At 37.5% G+C, this 20,084-nt stretch overlaps 1 protein-coding gene across 1 annotated transcript in view; it reads right to left on the minus strand.

The window, feature by feature from the left end:
• Positions 1 to 16,780: 16,780 nt before the first annotated feature.
• NDUFS4 (NADH:ubiquinone oxidoreductase subunit S4) overlaps positions 16,781 to 20,084 on the minus strand; it is a 47,113-nt gene continuing 43,809 nt past the window's right edge. The window contains exon 5 of the mRNA XM_061364985.1: positions 16,781 to 16,989. Within this exon, the coding sequence (XP_061220969.1) occupies positions 16,886 to 16,989 (104 nt within the window). The 3' untranslated portion in view covers positions 16,781 to 16,885. The remainder of the gene's footprint in view (positions 16,990 to 20,084) is intronic.

The raw sequence follows: 20,084 nt of genomic DNA on the forward strand, positions 1-20,084 counted from the left end.
ATTCATTATACATATAGTATTATCAGCATGAGAGTAATTTGTTGTTATACATTGAAGTCTAGGAAAAATGTCAATTACCTTGTAACTCTTTCTTATGTGAAGTGCATGTTGCTGCATGCTCATCTCTGTAAGCTCTGGGACAGGCACTGAAATCCACTATCACACAGGTACACTGGTGCACAACAACTGGCTCAAATTTTTACACCTTAAAAAAACACATCTATGGAAGCATGTTACTTGTGGCCTCTGTTCTTGCAGACCCCCATCATGTAACACCCTCCCTATTAAGACACATCAACAAAGATTTATAAAGGTTTATACAGCACTGGTGGGAATGAACCTCCCCTGGTAAGAAGAACCCTTAGTTCTGTCAGTACAGAAAGTTTTCTGAGCCCACAGCCATTGATGAGTTCTTACTCTTAGTGCGAATTATCTTTGGCATGGAGGCATGGACCTTTTTTTGATCTTGTGCACTGCTCAGGTACTTTACAACAATAATGCTGACTGGCATGTAAATTCTTATTAAGAACTAAACACACATGGACTGATTCTTACCTGGCTAGTTTAAGATCACTATCTGCCATAAGCTTCTGCCACACATAAGCAGAAAGGCATCAGATGCACCAAGTGGGAAAGAACACAAGGGACAGGCAGTGGTCAGCTGAGTTAACATCCTTTTTTTTGTTAAAAGGTGTTGTTTCAGGATTGGTTTAGTTTTCTAAATCAGCAATAAAGCTTTTAATTCTAGATCTTATTTGAAACACAACAATAAGAGAATTCAGGCAGTGAAGTCCTGGATGTGACTTGCTCCTTACCACGGAGAAGGCACTCAGGGTGTGTTTCTTATTACAGCATTGTTCTATTTTTAATTGTCTGGAGCTTCCTGAGAAGTCAGCATGGCTCACAGTACCAAAACCTACACTTTTAACCACACATGAAGTGCACAATGAGAAGAAAACCTTGCTGGTGCTGTTTTGAAAGGCAGTGCTGTCTTGGTGGCTTAGGCCAGATGCTGTCTGGGCAGATGATGTAAGAGCAACAGGATGTACTGTGATTAGTACTTTTGCTCCTTCTAGTCCACACGTTCTGGGTGCTCATCAAGATACTGTGTTAAAAAACTCAGCAGCAACTTAATCATTCAACAGTGAACAGTTATAGCCTTTTTTGATGATTTCATCTGTACAAACTTTGTCTCACTTCTGGAATCCATCAGCTTGCTCTTAATAACAATAGTGACTTTGGCAGAGCTTTAAGAATTGTTTAGTTAACACAGTATATTTTGCTCTTATCTTTTTATTTTCATTGTTACTACCTTTCCATTGTGCTACTATTATATATGACAGTCTAGGGTTGGTACTTCTGAGAACTTGAAATATTAATCTCTCTCTAACAGCTTTTCCTGTGCAAAGACCAGTATTTTCCTTTTCACTGGAAGACCCCAAGGAACAGCACACTGTGGCAAAAAGTTGCCATTGTATTTCAGTCTAAAAAACCAAAATCAGATTTATGTGCATATATACTTCATCATGCATTCATTTTTCATTGTTTTTCAAAGTGTTCAGCATCAATATCATGGAATAAATTTTAGTACCTTACATCTGTGATAACCAAACAAAACCCCAAAGTTTTGCTAATACTATCTGATTGATCAGTAGTTTCCATAACAACTTTAATGCCAGAACAGAATGGAAGTTCTTGTGGCCATAGCCAAGTTTCAGCTCTTCATAGGATCAGAGAATCTTTTTGGTTGGAAAAGACCTTTGAGATCATTGAGTCCAACTGTTCACACAATTCCCTCTTCCCAATCCAAGCTAGAACATGTTTATCATCTCATGTGGCATCTCTCTTTGTAAAAAACTACCTCTAGGTATTACACTGCAATGTATTTAAAGAACTTGTTCCTGAAAGCTGATTTAGTAAAGCAACCATCTATTAAAATAGCTATGTGCTACATAGTAAGCTGTTCCATAAACCACTGTTACCAGTTTTTGAGAACCAGCAAGTTTGAAGGATAAATTTTGCCACAGAACTTTGGAATTTCAAGTTAAAATCATATTCCATTTGGCAGCCTGACAAAAGTAAATTTTGCTTGGATTCAAGTAATAATTCAATGAAAACTGACTTTGCTTACATTCTTTGATTATTTTTGAAGCAACTGTTGTTGTTACTGTTGTGAAGAAAGCAAAAATCTTGATCAGCTAGAAACAAGCATTTTGATGATTTAACTAAGTTATTAATTTTACTCCATCCTAAAAATTTTGTTATGGTGTTGTTCTTAGCTCTAAGGTTAAATTATAGTTTGTTTAGCTGCATGCTTAAGGGAATATGCTTTCAATGAAAGTTTACACTGTTTATAACAAACAGTCTTTAATAAGGAACAGAAAAGTAAAGCTATCAAAGGAGTATCTTAACACATTGTTTTTCCTAACCAATCTGCACTTAGCAAATCAGCATTTGTTTCAACAGTTGCAATCCTGATATACATTGACCACTGTCACACTGCACTCTGCAGTCTTGATGAATAACTTCCCTTTCTCCTCCATCTATCTTATTTGTGACTACACACAAATAATCATCAGACTAGGAAGCTGTGTTGCAAATGGAAGGTAAATACTAGTAGCCAAATCACCACCATGAGCCAGGTCATTCTAGTAAGTAAACAACACCCATTTGTTATTTGGTGGCCATATATTCAGCTAGCTTTTTCCTTGTTGTTTTGAAGTTTATAAGACGAAGTTTGCAGAGAGAAGTGATAACATATTTAGTCCAACTGATGATAGAATTTTCTTTGGAAAACTACCAAATCAACAAAGAAAGTAAAAGTGTAAATCTATCCTCAGTTTAATGCTCTAAATCATTCTCTATTTTAAGACAAATTTCTTATTTTTGTACTTAGTCTAATACTAAGACTCCCATTTCCCATGACAATGTCTCCCATATTGAAACAAAACTGCTAAACCCAAAGCATTTCAGTGCCATTGGGAGGCAGTTAAAAACTACTGGCTTTAATCAATTCCATGTTTGATTGCAACTAGTTAATGAGTTAGAAGTTATTTCTTTGAAAACAACAAGAATTGGTACAGCAACTTCTTTTCCCCAGTGCTTATCTGAAAATGTTCAGTGTTTCCATTCAATAGATTGACCAGACTGGTATTCTGGACTCCTTGCAGCCAAGAACATGATTTGTAAATCTGCCAATTTGCAGACAATTTTTGCTTCTGAAAAAAATTCTTAGGCTGTGATGTTTCGTACTTCTATTATCAAATGCTGGTTTGGGTTAACTGTGGCAGAAACATGCTTCTTCCAGTTCCAGAACATCATCAGCTCTAATGACAACAAACCAACTTCTATTCCCATTCTGAATAATGTTTTGGCTTTGCACTGGGCATCATTTACAGCCGAAAGGAATGAAAGCAATGACTACTAAAATTATTTGGGAAATGGCAAGCCATTGGCATGACAGGAGATTAAAGGAAGAGTTTGATGTGCTTAGTTTAGTAATCAAAGGCTAAAAAGGAATCTGATTAGGTGTTTTAATTCAGAAAGCATTTACCAGAGAGGGAATATTGGATAAATAAGTGGAAATGTGTATGAGTTGGTTATAAATAAAGGTAGTCTGGAAATAAGAATAGAAACTTAGTATTTCAGAGATGAGATGGACTTTGAAATGTAAAAAGAACTACAAGGAATACAATGTTTCATGCTAGCAACTGTTAAGTGTTTAAGCAGGATTTGATGACAGGATAGAAGTGATCCTGCTGTTGAAAATTCAAAGTTGTGATTTGTATCTTTTGAGTGGTTAACTTGTGTCTGTAACTGAGGCTTGAAAGGAGACTGCATTTCCATACATCTTTTCTGCACCATATTTTAAATACTTTAATCCTGCCAGCTGTTTACCTGCAGGGGCCAGAGAGATTTACATTTGCCCTCAGTGCATAATTTGGCTTTTGGGAAATGAAGGTAGGCAGGGTTACTTTCTTTTGAAGCCTCAGACAATGGCCACAGAAAATGATGGGATATTGGGGCAGAATTTACTGCTATTTTCATGATATTGGAAAAAAATCTTTCCTGCCTCCACTCAATTGTTTAGGAAGAACCTGATCTTCAGGTATGGAGTAATGTGGGTTCCTCTTGCCAAATTCAGTGTGTTGACAGGGTCTGTTAACAGTCTTTGCTTTACAAATGCCCTGCGATTTATGACCATGGTTGGCACATGGGTGACATGTTTAATTTTTCCCATTTTACTCTCCATATTACCCTCTGTGATGATTTTTTTGGCTTTATGCTGAATGTTTTGGGTTTAGTTACAGAGTGACAGAAACTTTTATACAGGGTTTTGAGGTTTCATGAGTAAGTGCATGGTTCTGTTCTTAGGCCATTCTAAGCAGATATTTTGGCAGACAGCTGCAGAGTATCACGGTTTGCTGTGATGGATTCCAGGTCCCTCCAAAGACCCACGCTTTGTAGTATTTAAGTTCACAAAATAGTTCTTGAATTTCTGTGACTGTGACTAGTTGAAATACACTTTATGCCCTAAAGAAGATAGGGAATTGTTCCATATGTTCTGTACCTGAACATACTGACAACATGCAGTTCACAGCGTAGACATGATTTATTTATTTGTTTATCTATTTATTTAACATGGACACTCCTATGCTTTTGTGGCAAAACCTCTTAGCCTCTGTTTCACTTGTTCATCAGTTATAAGAATGTCACTTATCTAGGTTTCTGCCATAACTCTCTTGTATAGTCATGCCGGCAACAAAGAGGGATCTTTGGATAATGATAGAGTCACAGCCTTCTATGCCAGATGGCATAAAAACCAGCTCTGCAACTTACCTATTGTTATTTTTTTTTTGCACCATTCCAATCTTTAACATGGACAGACTAAAGACTGGACAAAGTAGGGTTGTCACAGCTTTGTGAAATATCACTCACCATGTCCTATCCTCAGACATTAGGAGACAATGGGCCACTTTGTTAATTGAGTCCAGATGTAAGAAGTCAACCTCTAGTTCTACAAGTAGATATATGATTAGTGAGGTTTTTTTGGAGGAAGGACAGCCCATTCTGTGTGTTCATCTCCACCTCAATGGTGCTGCTCTGCACACAGCAACCGGAAACACAGTTCCTCCTAGAACATAGGAAATTCTGGTCAGGGATAAAAGTGCTGTTCCAGTATTATGAATTCTTTGTTAAACCTACATACTGACAAGAACATATCTGTTATTCAAGAAAGGAACAGTGTTGGAAAACCACCATGAACCACCCTGCTGCAGCTAATATGATAGCCATTCCCTGAGCAGAATTGTGAAGATCCCTTAAAAGAGAAAAATATTTATGTATCCTTATTTGTTATATTGAGCAAGTAGCATCTATTTGGAGTTACAGCTCAGCTGTGGATAAAATGGGATGGGATGTAGATAATACCCAATGCTGGTTAACAGTATGCAGACATCAAACCAGTTGGATGCCCTGAGGGAAACATTTGAACATAAGCTTATTTGATTAAGCAGCATTTCAATCTTTATTTAGCTAGATGGTATGCATCTTTGCCTGTCACTGGATTAGCATTTGCAAGGTACCAGCAGTGAAATACATAAACAGTTACTCAAAGGAGACCAAACTGTTGCTTTTATATAAAATCTACTTGGGCTCTTAGACAGTCTTCAGTGGAGTCCCAGATATTTCCTTCACTTATAAATCTGTTAGAAGCTTTAGAACAGTGGAGGACTGAATACATGTATACAATATAATGAACAGTTAATTTGTGGAAATATTCAAAGGAGAGAGAAAAGCTATCACGTATTTTACTCTTGGACATGACTTCAGTGGCAGGAGGTAATTGCTTAGTGTCTGAAGATTAAAGTACCGCTTTATCAAAATAAGCATACAACCCAGACTCGTCCCGCAGGGCGCAGTGTTTCATAAATGCATAAACAGGTGGCACAGTGCATACTCCAAAGATGGGAATATTTCCAAAAGAAGTTGCAGAAGCCTTTATGGAGTAAATCTTTATCTGACTGGGGAGAAGGTTCTCATTTCGCTATCTGTTAACATAAGAGTATTTGAGTTAGCAATCCATATGGATCCGTTTTGGGAGAAAATCTGCAGCACTGCTTGCAAAATGTTTCTTTCTTTTACTCTTTCAACAAAGCCAGTCACCTCAATCAGGTTGTGAGTGTTTGGGTAAGATGCAAGTCATCAAGAAGTGTTCTAACATTTACAGTATATGAAGACTTATTAAATAGTAATTAAGTGATTGACGTAGAAAGCTACGACTGCTTTAAGGAGAGATTTTTCTTGGGAATTAAGGGGCACTTCTATTTGCTCTCAAGAAGCAGAATTAGAATGCTCATAAATGGTTCTATATTCACACAAGGATTATTTAAACAAAATTAATGAGTTAAAACTAGTCCCCCTTCATTTCACCTACCATGGAGGACTGCAAAGTACCCACACAGCTATCTTTTTGAGACTGTAAGAAGATGGATGGACTGCTGCAAAGTTAAGTGCAAAGAAACTGTAACACTTGATCAGACTCCCCAGCTCTCAGGGAAATAGGAGAGCTTATTTGGATGAACATAAGATTGCAAATTTTTTTTATCAGCATCACTGCAGGTGAAGGTTGTGAGAACAGCCTTATATATACTCTAACAGGATCCTTCCACCAGACATGCTAGAATGTTTTAGTCTCTGAACCAGGATGCCAGGCCAGAAATTCTTGTGTGCAACCAAGGAAAAATCTGGCTTCAAGAGAACTGGAAGTGTCCAATGGCGCTTGGCTAAGTATTCTCAGATTCAGGCTTATTGCTGCTCGGGGATTTCTCTAAAATTGAAGTGAGTTTTACCAATTCCTGTTGATGCTCTGAAATCCAAAGTTTGCAAATTCTATTCTGCAAGATGGCATTAGAATTGGTATTTCTTTTTCATTCTAAGCCAGAATTTGGCAGAGATTTGAGAGGCAGCATATTCTGTCTGTGATCTGGCAAAGAAGATACTCTAAATTAACTAGTAGTGGGTGGGGAACTATTACCCCTGAGGACCTTGCCTGGAAATAAAACCTGGAGCTTTTGAAGTTCCTTGCAAAGAAAAATAGAAAAGTGCAATAGGGAAATAAACTAGAGCAAATAATAGTCACAACAGCTACCTAGGGGACAAGACCCAGACTGAAGTTCTGGTCCCATATCAGACTCTAGGATCTGGGTCATTCATATATGAGACGAGCACCCTAACAGTGCCTGCTGTTACTCCTTGCTTCATTCACTTCTCTGGAGCAGTCCTATTTTGTGAAGATAAGAAGAGGAAGTCCTCAGACTAAGAGTTAGAGATTTCACCCTGGATGGACCAGCAGCAGGTGCCAGTCCCTTGACTGTGCCTTCCCAGGCACAGGACTTTCCTGCTATTGGCTACTCTTATGCAGATTCAGTGGTTTGGATCTAAAGTTATGTCTGGCTGCAAAATATTTCAAAACTAATGTTTACTTAAGCGAGGATTTCCCCACAAATCACGAAGATTTCACAATATTACTTGTTGGTATTTTTACAGAACATTTCCAAGCTGCCAAGGCTCAGAGAACTTTTTATATTGCTGACAACTCAAACAGCAGGACTCTAATAGGTTAAAAAAAATCCAAAATTAAGTCTAAAAATAAAACCTTTTTGAGCTAGCCTAGTACTAGATTAATGATATGCCACAGATAAGAGTTAAGCACCTAGACACAACTATAGCAATTCTAATCACAGATGAGACAGTTGGCTACAGTGCCATTTTATGCCCTCAGGAGGTGGTGGAGGTCATTTAAGTGCACACATGTGGGATGCCAAGACTACTGGCCAAAAAAGAAATTCCAAACTCCAGAAAATGTAGCACCAGGATGGAGCACACATAACCACATCACTCAAAGACTGACTGTGGATCTTTAAGGCAATGCCTATGGAAAAGAATAAAAGGCCCAACAGGCGCCAGTAAGAACTGGATTTGTGTTTCTGTGACACCATTTGTTTTCTATTATGGATATTTGCGTCTTAGGTTAACATTCCTCTGAGATAAGACCTCATACCTGATAACATTCATCCCCAGGCCAGGCCACGGATCTATGTCCCTGGCACCATACAACTATTTCTGTCTGGAATCCAAAATACTCCCAAGAACCACATCACTTTATGTTTAAGTTGGTTTTTTGTATAGCGACCTGGTCAGAAAACTTGTCCGGGAAGAGAAAAATGAATCATGATCCTGGAAAGACACCCTGAGCATGTATGAAAGACCATATGGTAATGATCAAAGTTGAGGAAAAACAAAAAGCTGCCTTCCACCTGCAAAACAGAATTGTCTGAAGATAGTGAAATGGGAATGCTTTGAAGATAAGCCATCACGTAGTGTGGGAAAAGGAGGCAAGAAGTGAAACCTGGTATTGAGACGATTTCCTAAGGTGCACTTTGTGATTGGTGGGTGGGGGAGCCAGGTGCTGATTATTTTCTACCCTGTTCTAACATGTAAAAATCAGCAAAAGAAGTGCTAATTGTATTTGCTACCTGCTTTTCCTCATAACCATCCTTCCAGTGGATAGAAAGCAAGCAGGGGAGGAACTGAAAATGATCTCAGCTCTTTCTTTCAAAAAAATTCAGGTAGTAAGTTATTTGCCCTTTCTGAAATGGGATTCCTGTATTGCCTTCCATGGTCTTCTCCTGGCTCTCTTCAGGAAGATAAAGGCTTAAGTTCAAGCCCAGGCTCTGCAATTTCTCGCTCCTCTGCTTCTTAATCTGTCTGAAATCCGAACGTAGGCACTGATGGGAAGTGAGGATGCTATTTTTGAGGTCACATCAAGAGAAGTGAGTATACCTAACCCTCTCAACTCCTCTATTGCACTCACTGGTAGCATCTATGACTCCTTCAGAAAGCATATTGAATCTTGAGACATAGGCAAGGCTTTGATACTGAACAAACTACTAGTCTGGAGAAAAAATAAAAAAAAAAGTAAAAAAGGCATTTCTTAGTCATTCCTTGTAGCCATTGTTTTTAAAGGAGGGAGCAAAAAAGCAAAAAAAAAAAAAAAAAACCTGAAGGAACTTGAGATATGACAAAATAAAATCATACATGTAATTCAATCTTGAACTGTGCAAAACAAGTAGATTCAGATACAGGAGATAAATTCAACAGTTTTAACATGCCTCAGTCAGATGATATTCTACTGCTCAGAAATTAAGTATCTACCAGTCATGAAGACTGCTATTGATGACTGAACTTCAGATGTTTACAGTGGAGATGGCAGTTGCTTAACTAGTCTGTTTATAGTCATATAAGTGGTTACAAGAACATAAAGGTAGTTATGGTGTCTCCGTCTAGCCTAGGTCCTGTTTCTGATGGGGAGTGAATGTAGACAGCTGTCTACCTCTGTAGGGATGCCTGCTGAGTTGTGTACCTTTGAGTATTCTCACAGCCTCTAGCCATTTGTGCTTTAGGGGCTTGTATACTGGAGGTGGCTTCTAAGTGTTTAATAACCCTTAATGATATTTTTTTTCCCCACAGTAACTTGTTTAGTCTCTCTTTTGAGACACGAACATTTAGCATGCATATCACACCCATGCCAATAGACAGATAAGACACTTGTATAGCTCAGTGCATCTCACCTCTTCAGATTTCTACACTAGTTAAATGAATCAAAATCCACCATTTATTAAAGGAATCCAGTTTAAGTCTGGATATCCACACTGTGGGCGGGTGGGTAGTGCTCACAACACCTCCCTTTAAAACAGAAAATGTAAGTTGTTGGCATGTGCAGTTTTACACCAAGATACAGTGATGGGCTACACCAAAGTTGTCTCCGATTTGCTATTATTTTAAAAATTCTGATTATATTCACAGTGTCAGGTTTTGCTTTTTTACAACCTACTTATTTTGTAAAAGTATGAAGTATTTTTCCTTAAATAATTTTACTTACAGAGTTACATTATACATGCAGCTCATGGAAACTAGTTTCTGCCTATTACTAGTTACTGCTGTCGTTGAGTACTGCTTGTTGAGGTAAATGTAGCAAGTTTGCTCCCATATTATTTTTTATGTATAGCTGCAAAGGGCAGTTGCAAAATAAGGACTGTGAAAGTGGAAATGAAAGAAAACTTGTTTAGTTGAAGTGGTATAATATTTAGTAGTTTCTTTTACAGTATTTCAGTGAAGGTGTTCTTGCTTGAATGAGATTTTATGTGTGTTCTAGTTACTGGGTACTTTATATATTTGAGGTCTATACTTTGCCATGTTAGCTGTTAAAGGAATTTTCCTATTTGCGCCCCAATAATAAAATCGAAATCTGTCTGGCTAAAGAGAGGGAAATACACACCACCAGAAAGGTAAAACTTGAATGACCCATGCAATAGATTAATGAATAGGACAGTCTGCAATATAAAGGGCACTGGAACTGCAGCGTTCCCCCCAGCTGTACGCATCACTCAAAAATGTTTTGTTCCAGCACTGTGCAGACACCCTAAGTGAAGCAATGAAAGTGGTAAGGTTGGGGAAAGGGGAAAGACAACAAAAATCCCATTTTCTCAGCAGCTTTGTAATTTTGACAAAACACTTAATTTGGCAACATCAGATCATATGTAAACCAAAACAGTGAAACAGCCAAGAACAGATCAGAAAAGGTGCTGAAATAAGCAGAGAATTTATTAGTGATGGCTTGCAATATGCGGTATGTTCTGGTTTTAGGTCTACGGTATTTTTCAGTTTGATGCTGTACTTCACTTAGCTGGTTAAGGCAGAAGGCAGCTATGACAAGCTTGCATTTGATTAGAAAAAATCATCTCAGTAGGCTGACTACAACTTCGCATACATATTCCTGTAACAGACAACCAAGGCACGCTAAAAGACAACTGCTTTACTTGACAGACATGCTAAGAATTTTCTCATCTTCTCTACCTAATAACAGAGAAATTTAAATATCTTCTAGTATTTATAGGCACAATACCAGAATAAACAGTTTTCTTTACTACTTCTGACTGAGCAATAAAGAATTATTTTACTTATCAAGTCAAGCCATTGTTTTACCAAGATGTGTCTGGAGAGTAAACTGTACATATAGTATGAAAGTATTTAATCTTCATTTAAATATTTCTGCAATATTAGACAATACTCTTTAATCATAGGATCATAGGACAGTTTGGGTTGAAAGAGACCTCTAGAGATCATCTAGTCCAAACCCCCTGCAATAAGCAGGGCCATCTTCACCTAGATTAGGTTGTTCAGAGTCCCCTCCAACCTGACCTTGAATGTTGCAAGGGCTGAGGCATCTACTACCTCTCTTGGCAACCTGTGCCTTTAAATATCAAAAGGCCACAACAAGGTCTCCCCAGAGCCTTCTCTAAGCCAAACAACCCCAGCTCTCTCAGCCCTTCCTCACAAGAGAGGTGTTCATCCCTGGTATCATTCTTACGGCCCTCCACTAGACCCACTCCAGCAGGTCCACATCTTTCTTGTACTGGGAACTCCAGAGCTGAACACAGTACTTCACGTGGGGTTTTACCAGAGCAGAGGGGCAGAATCATCTCTCTCAACATGCTGGCCACTCTTCTGTGGAATTTAGGCCACATGTATGTATCTGAATACAATAACCTGTTTTAAAACATCTGATTATCACTGAAGATCATGACAGTAGTAAATCTCCATCAGCTTCTGTTGGTGGTCACTTCGTTCCTCTAAAGAATGTATTTAGTTAATCACAAAACACCGACAAACACAACAGCATGAACGTTTGAATGCCATACTGGCAAATAGGACCAAGAACGGCCATTGTATGTCAGATCTGGATAATCCACCTGAACAAATTCAGTTTTGGCAGTGGCTAATAGTGACTACCAAAGAATGTAAAAACAGGGATAATTCAAGGACACCCTTTCCAAGGTACTAGCAGCCTTTAGCTCAACAATTTTTCTAAACTGAATACTGTTTTATGTTTAATGCAAACTTCTATTGCATTCATTACTTGTGCTGGATTTGAGACAGTGTAAACCTAAGTTTCAGGAGTCAAAAAGTTGCCAATGGATTTCAAAATCTGCTATGTGAAGATGTACTTGTTTTTAGCTGCATCCTCTCAAGCATTATCTGCCTACACATGAAAAAAGTGAGCAGCTAGCTATACACTATTCTCTGCATCAGCTGCAATTTTAGAGGGGACTACCATAGTCACCCTCAGTTCCCTCACCTGTATACTGAAGAGAATTCACCTTGCTGCTCCTCATAGAGAAGATAATTACATCTTAAGCACGTTGTAACGTGGTAAGAGACCTTTTTGACAGCCCTCTTTAAATCCAAGTAATCTGATCACCTTGTTCCCATATTCACCAGCTCCTCTGAAGAACATGAAAGCGAATTACATCTAAACCAGCCTGATACATTCTGTATCATACCTGCTTACAGCACTATTTATCAAGACCTGTCACCTGTTATTCAGGTAGATAGTTTTAAGCAAGATGTTTAAGCTGCAGATAATAGTTACGTAGTTTCAAATCTGAATTCCGTCAGCACTCTCACAAGACTACTCTCTGGCATTTGTGTTTATTCTAATCAACTTGTCCAAGGAGGTTTTCATTCACGTTTTCTGTGCAGGAAGAGTTCAAGGACGGCACCTTTACCTTCCCTTGTGATGAACATGGATGTGAAGAATCACATTTTAAATCCAACTGAAATCCCCATTTTAATATCATTTCAAAATAATTTGGGTTTTTTCTATTAAGTTGCTGTGGGCATAGTTGTTTGAGTAGTCCTGTGCTGTTGGTGATATACTCCAGCATTAATGAAGTACCAATTAAAAAGAAATCCTTTTCAGAATGTAGCAATAAGAACAAGGACTTATGAAGACATACCATAACTCATTACGCATCTGTCTAAAGTTATCTTTTTAGGTTATAGCAGGTTTCTTTGCACTTTTTCTTTTTTGAAATAACAAAGTATGTTGGTATGCCGAGTAACCAAACATAAGGTCAGATAATAGTATCTCTTGCAAAACCAAACTTCATGAGTCCCTGGTGTGAAATTAGAGACAAAAGCTAAAATTAGTCCAAATTAGCTTCTCCTTATCTATCATATGACAAAACTTTGCAGATAAGGGTAATTAAATTTTCCATTTCATACTATGACTTAATAGTCTGATTTGTTTTAAATTATCCATCAAACTTCTCAAGTTAAGGAATACACTCCTAGAAATCTGAAACACTGCTTTTAGTTTCCTGACAGTCTCTAGGTTCCATTACAACATCATGATTTTGAGAGTTGCAGGGCCTTTGTTGTAATAAAAAAAATTGTTCGTTGGAATTACGAATGCTACCAAACTTCAAAATAACTTCATACCCTGCAAATATCATTTTATCACAACAGAACTATGCAAAATACATCAAAGTATTTGCAGATATGCACCCACATTTTTAGGAGAGCCTTACACAGCAAAGTAGGTTATTACCTGTACTCAGAAACAGAATGGGGATCATTAACTGCCATCATTTCTATTTGGCTTACATAAAGGAAAGCACAAAGATTAGAACCATTCTGACCATTCAGAAGACAGCTAAACAGGGTTGGAGTTTTTCAATGGCTCATCACAGAATTATTAAAAAGGCATATGTTTAACAGAGCACAATTAATTCATCGCAAGGAACTTGAAGTGGTAGGAAGGATGAAATGCAAATATTAGATAACATTTAAAAAAGGAGGTTATTATTAAAGTCAAACTTTCACCAAAATATTTCTGGTGCTGAAGTGGGCAGCCTTTCAAAACTCATGTACGAAAATCCTTACGTGGTCATCTAAGAAAACCAAGGTATGTGCTACATACTGTATAGAGCTGATGGAAGTACAAGTATTAGCATATGGGATGAAAAAGACCATAATGATGCTCCTTTCTTGAAATAAAGAACTTTCACCAGACTTGACCCCAATAATCCAAATCTCATTATGACGTGTAGCTGTCTGAGACAGCTATGACAGGGAAGAAACCTTTTTCAGAAAGCCGGTGATGCCATGGACTAATTTGCTAGAACCAGGAAAAGACTTTGTCCAGTAGCAGAGTTCTGCCTCCAGAACTTCACACAGTATTTCTATATGAGTCCAACTATAAGCCACTTTGGATCAGCCTGTTAATTTTTTGTGTAAGACTTCCCACAATAATGAAGAAAAAAATATGTGAAGAAGACCTCTCAGATCTACGTAGCTCAATGGAAGACTGTGAATGTAACATCTATGTAAGGCTCCTCTGCAATGTTGGCATGAAATTGTACTTAGTTCTTTAATATTCTTTTGGTTGCTACTGCCACGTAAGGTGATAATATACCTCAGAAGCATGAAAATCTCATTGGGTAAAGATCATGTTCTATTTGTTTGAGAACTTTAAACTTTTTCTTTCCCCAGCACTGATTTTGATACTTTCAGAGGTTTGAAATCTTACTGCCATGAAAAGTTTCGATTAGCTGGATGCAGCACAGCTGCATCTGCCACCACATCTAATCTAATTCAGCATTTGTATTAGCCTTCAGTCCTCAGAATCTCTTTATATTTCTACTTGCAGATCAACAGTTGAGAATACTAAAAAGACAAATTACAGTAGTTTACCTGTAGTGCCTTTTGTTTTGACGTGCTATAGATTTTGAAGCAATTTTGCCTGTCGTAACACACTGCAGAATAGACAGAAGCTGGAGTTCACCAATGAATCATTCACCTCTGAAGATACTTAACCAAAGATGGTCAAATTATCTTGTAAAATTTCAGTTCCAGCCTAGTGCTGTAGTATTCTGGTAAGTTAACAGAAGGGTAATGAAGTTTAGTATCTCATAGATTTTTTTGCCTATAAAATATATTCATACTGGTACTAGTCCTCTGCAAGCTCTTGCACTCCACTTCTAGGGTTTGAAGACAAAAGTGATGACAATCAATACTCTTCCACTGTCAGCATGCTCATTCTTAAGAAGCCATCCACCAGATGAAAAAATCCAAGTTCTAGGAAAGTGATAGGAGAAAAAGAAGGTCTGTGTTCAAACACAGCTTCAAGGTGGGCTGCACAGTGAAGAACCATAATGAACATATGCATTTTAAAGAAGGGAAAAAAAACTTTCTTCCTCGGAGATGGGATTTACAGAATTCTCCTTTGAATGTTCCCATTATCTTAATAGCACTAAAAAAAGAAAAGAAACTGCGCTCTGGAACTCATTCTAGTTAAGAGAAGTATAGATTAACATACAGCAATTTCATAATTAGGTGTCCAATGATAATGATAAGCATCAGTTTCCCTGGACTATATAATTTCAAAAACCAAGCTGTGCATCTGTTGCATTAGATATCCAAGCACTTTCAAATTTTAATGCTGACAATCTTATAAAGCTTGAAGACCCTTAATTTAAGTTCTTGTACTTGCAAAGGGAGAAAAAACCCAAACCAATGAATGGCTTTTCTTATTACTGTCTCCTTTGTAAGATCAGAATATTAAGCTTAGCTGGAATACAAAGACGCAGCAGATTCTGGATTGTTACAATTCCAGTTTGGTCACTTTGGCATTCTTGGAGGACTTTAGGCTTCACTGCACAATGCAGCATTCAAAACCCAATAGGAAGATGAAGTGGAGTAACAGTTTTTGTCTGTGATACAAAAATAGTGTCATCAACCAACTGGCTGATTACACTGAAAATGGGTCAAACCCGATGATTTCAACAAATGTTAGCCAGCATATAGGGCAGCTATATATATGTATGAAACAAGAGTATAATAAAATCTGAGCAACACAGGTAGTTTTATGCTTTCTTTCAGCTAGAATTAGTGCACAGCACTTACACTATTCTTTAGATCTATGTAGAGAGAGCTACTTTGGTAGCTGCTTCTTTTGTGACCGTTGAGATAAAACTCTTGGTTGCATACAGAAAAGGTGTATCCCCCCTCAGTTTGTAATAGATTTTACTGATCATGTGTCGGTATCTCTGTATGTTAAGTCAAAGCGAAAAATGAATAAATTAAAAGCCATAGATAGGTGACCAAGAATTCCAAACATGGTATTTTGCACAATTTGACAATCATTAATTGAGTTTAGGCTACTAACAGAGTTTAGGCTATATATTTGAGGTAAAGGCTGAGATGCTATCATCACACCTCGTTAGGCAACAGGAAACCTCAGTGCAGATAAACGTGTAACTAGCATTAAAAAACCAGAACTACAATTATATAATTAGTATATGCTGATGCTATGTGAGGCACTCGACACTTCTGACTTAGTCTGTGAATATTTAACTGTGTTGAGTTTCACTTCTGAAGAACATCACAGAGAAAACCTTACAATCTAAATATTTTGGACTAAATCTCACCCATATCCAACACAAACCCCAGTGTTATCTACTCCAGCCATGAATGCTTCCGGAATATTAATCTGGGCAGAGAGGAGGTTATAAAATACACACTTTTACGTAACAGTCCAAGTTATACTCAAATGTTAAGTTTTATAAATCATACCTTGTTCTTCAACTGACAAACACTTCTTGTATTGAAAAAAAAACCAACCAGGCTCTATTGAAAGAATTCATATATGCAAGGCTGGTAAGTTTAAAAAGACAGTGAATATAAAATTATCATCAAAGATCAACTATGATCTTTAAAGTTGCAGCTGATTTTAAACATTTCTTTTGCTAGATTCCTCATACAGCAATTTTTTGGAAGCATGAACACTCCAAATCTCCTCTATTTATAGGGAAGTTTGTAACAGGTTCAATTGGAGACATCAAAAACATTTTAAATAGACATCACAAGATGCATCTGTAGTTTAAAGGTCAAATTTATTAGGAGATTAAGAGATGTGTTATACATGGACTATAAATATAGCACAGCTGACTTCATTCACAGTCAGACAGCCAATGCCAACCTATTTTGTAGACACCCTTGTTCTTTTGTTCCAAGAAAAGTTTGCACCATAAGACTTGGATTTAGGTTTTGGAATCTTCTTCTCTTCAACGTCATAGCTCCAGCCTGGAGGTTACAAGGGAAATGGTGGGGGGAAACAAGAAACAAAGAGAATTCTGAATACTTTTAGCATACGATATATAGAAAATACAATGTAAACCTTCAAACTTCAATCTATTTCTCCATGTTGGCATTCACTAGTTTATTCCTTTCTATCTGGCAGCAGAGAATACTGAAATGCCATAGGTGTGACATATGCCCGTTCTCTCAGTTGATAAAGAGTTCAGCATACTACATAGCTCCATGTTCTTTACTCCTGCAAAAAACTTGAGTCATCAGTGAAAATCTCAAGAGGGAACACTGACTGTCCTGCCAGTTCATGGTTCCACAAGTCCATAGCATCATGGAAGCACTAAGGCTTGGTATATGCTTGGACAGGAAATGAAAATAAAGATAAGGAAACATAGAAAAAACACAGAATCACAGAATGGTTGGACTGGAAAGAACCTTAAGATCATCTAGTTTCAACCTCCCGCCATTGGCAGGGATGCCTCATACTAGACAATACTGCCTAAGGCTCTGTCCAACCTGGCCTTGAACACCGACAGGGATGAAGCATTTATCACTTCTTTGGGCAACCTGTGCCAGCACTGTACCACCCTCACCATAAGGCTGGGAGAGAATGGCCACCTTGGAAAGCTAGAGAAAATATAAGGGTGGGAGGACCAACGAAAGGAAAAGCAAAGAAAAAACTTCAGCATTAGAAAGGAGTTTAATACTTAACATTTTTAAAAGAACATGAAAGATTAGGAGTAAAAGGAAAGAGAATGAAGTGATAGAAGACAAGTAAATTATGTGATAGTTAAGCAAGAGAAATGCTAAAAAATGTCAGAAAAGAGGAGGTGGAGACATTAGTGTTTATGTAAATCAAAATGCAAATTGGTTGCAGCCTCCAGGTGCCTGGAAAGGTGCCAGGGCAGCACTCAGTATTCCAAAGTTTGGTCTCTTTAGCTGCAACATTTCACTCAAAGTTGAGATACTTGAGTTGAAGTTAGAAGTGGTTAAGTACGCAGTTTTAACTGGTACTGATAAAATGGTACTTTTCCTCCTCAGTTTTAAAACAAAAGCTTAAAAAGTCCTAAAAGGTTTAACTATATCTAAATTTTGACATTTAAAATGTTCACAGAAAATACTCAAGATACAGCTACACTTCAAAACATGTTTCGCAAGATACACAATTTTGTGTACTCACATGTCACACAAAAATTACCTTCATGTTTATTAGGCTGAACCAACATTAATTTACAAGTTAACTATTGTCCATAAAAAATAACTGGAACGGAGGTTTTACAAACATATTCTTTCCATCTGTGAGAGTACTGGCTTTTGCATCCTGTCCTGATTAAAAAATGTAAGCTTGAGTAAACAGCCAGAACTAGATCCAGTGACAGACTTTGGTTTTGCAACATTCAGTATTATAACACCTAACATTGAGGCATTTGGCTGCTGGAATGTAATCCACAGCATCAGGTTATTGCTTCATCTTTTTATATACTAGATCAAGAGGAGCTGAGTGCCTCCAAAAGAGATTTGCAACTGCCAGCACAATGACTTGGGCTGCAATACCTATCCAAAATACACAGTGTTAGTTACATCTAACTTTGGATTGCAAGAGGTCACCATATGTGATAGGTTTCAAACTCTGGAACAATTTACTTCTGTGAGGCACCTTAGCTTGTTCATGACAGACAGCAGAGGTCACTTTGATAAAAATATGACAATGGTGAGGGAGGTTACTGTTTCCAGAACCCTGCCATACAAACCAATTACAGAGAAAGCAAATTTCATCGTCTCTGGAAGAATACCCTCAACACCAGACTGAATGGCAAGTATTAAACCTCTCTATCCTTGCATGTTTTTAAAAACTGCCTTAGTGATACCAGACAGCACAGAAAAGAATTTAGGTTGACAGGCTAAACTCTTTATTTCACCCACTTACAGGGGTTTCCTCCTTGCCTCGACTTCAGGCCATCCTCAGTTGTTACATTCTGGACAGAGATCTCTTTCTTTACTGTATTCAGTGCTGTTAATCCAACATTTGAAAACACATGGGACAGGCAGAAAGACAGCTTGCTTAAGGTTCCTGAAATACTTAGGTAAGAAAGAATCTTGGGTTTCCCAATCATAGCAGAACCCCTGCAATACCTAGGATTTGCAGAAATTAAATTTTAGGTTCTCAAGGAACTCTGTAATGGAAAACTTGGTTCACATGGGAAGGACATCTCTGTGTTCCTAGACTTAAGACATTTCAGTAACACTTCAGTTTAGAAGTTCCATTGTAAATGTGTAGCTATGTTTCTCATTCCTTCTTGAAAGCAGAGCTAAATATTGAGAAACTGTATTTTCAGCTACATCTGATACTGAAGCTTTTACTACAGAAAATACTAGGCATATATCATACACATAAAACCAAGCCACCTTAAATAAAATAGAGTAACAAGCCTTAAGTTCAGTTGGCAGAACTCCTTTCTAGTTTTCCTGCTCAATGGAGATTCATACTAACTCAGTGAAGGCCTAGACTTTCTACACTGAACAAACCAAGTTATTTTACTTGAATCTTCATTTCAAAGGACAAAATATAACATGTCCACAGATATGACATGACTAGCTCATTCATATAGTGCTATATAGGCCAGGATTCAGTCTTTTTCCCCTTTTAGGCTGAATTTCTGAAGAAAAGTAAGGCAACACCAGATTCTTCCAAATGTCATATCTGTTCATAAAACATTATAAAACACTAGTAAAATGGCACATAATTGGTGCAATTTTGATATTATCATTTTATATTTATATTTATATCTATATCAATGCATATATGAAGATCCTATTAATTTCTAAAACTGAATACAATTTATTTTTCAATAAAATTAAGACTATAAAGTTAAAGATCCACTCAAGGAGGAATAGAGGAATTCAATTCTAGCCTTTATCAATAAAAAGTGTAAATACATTACACCTTAAATGGCTTAGCTTCTTGTTTGTATAAGTTAATGGACTTCCCCTGTTTTTCTGATGTACAACATAAGCCATCTAAGAACTTTAAGCAATTTGATCTGACCAGGAATCTACTGTCTAGCAGTTGCAAGCTGCAGACCACAGGG

This window comes from Neopsephotus bourkii, unplaced genomic scaffold (genome assembly GCF_033783945.1).
Source record: "Neopsephotus bourkii isolate Nb327-2 ecotype Australia unplaced genomic scaffold, CSIRO-AGI_Nbou_v1 NB_1263, whole genome shotgun sequence".
Taxonomy (NCBI): Eukaryota; Metazoa; Chordata; class Aves; order Psittaciformes; family Psittacidae; genus Neopsephotus; species Neopsephotus bourkii.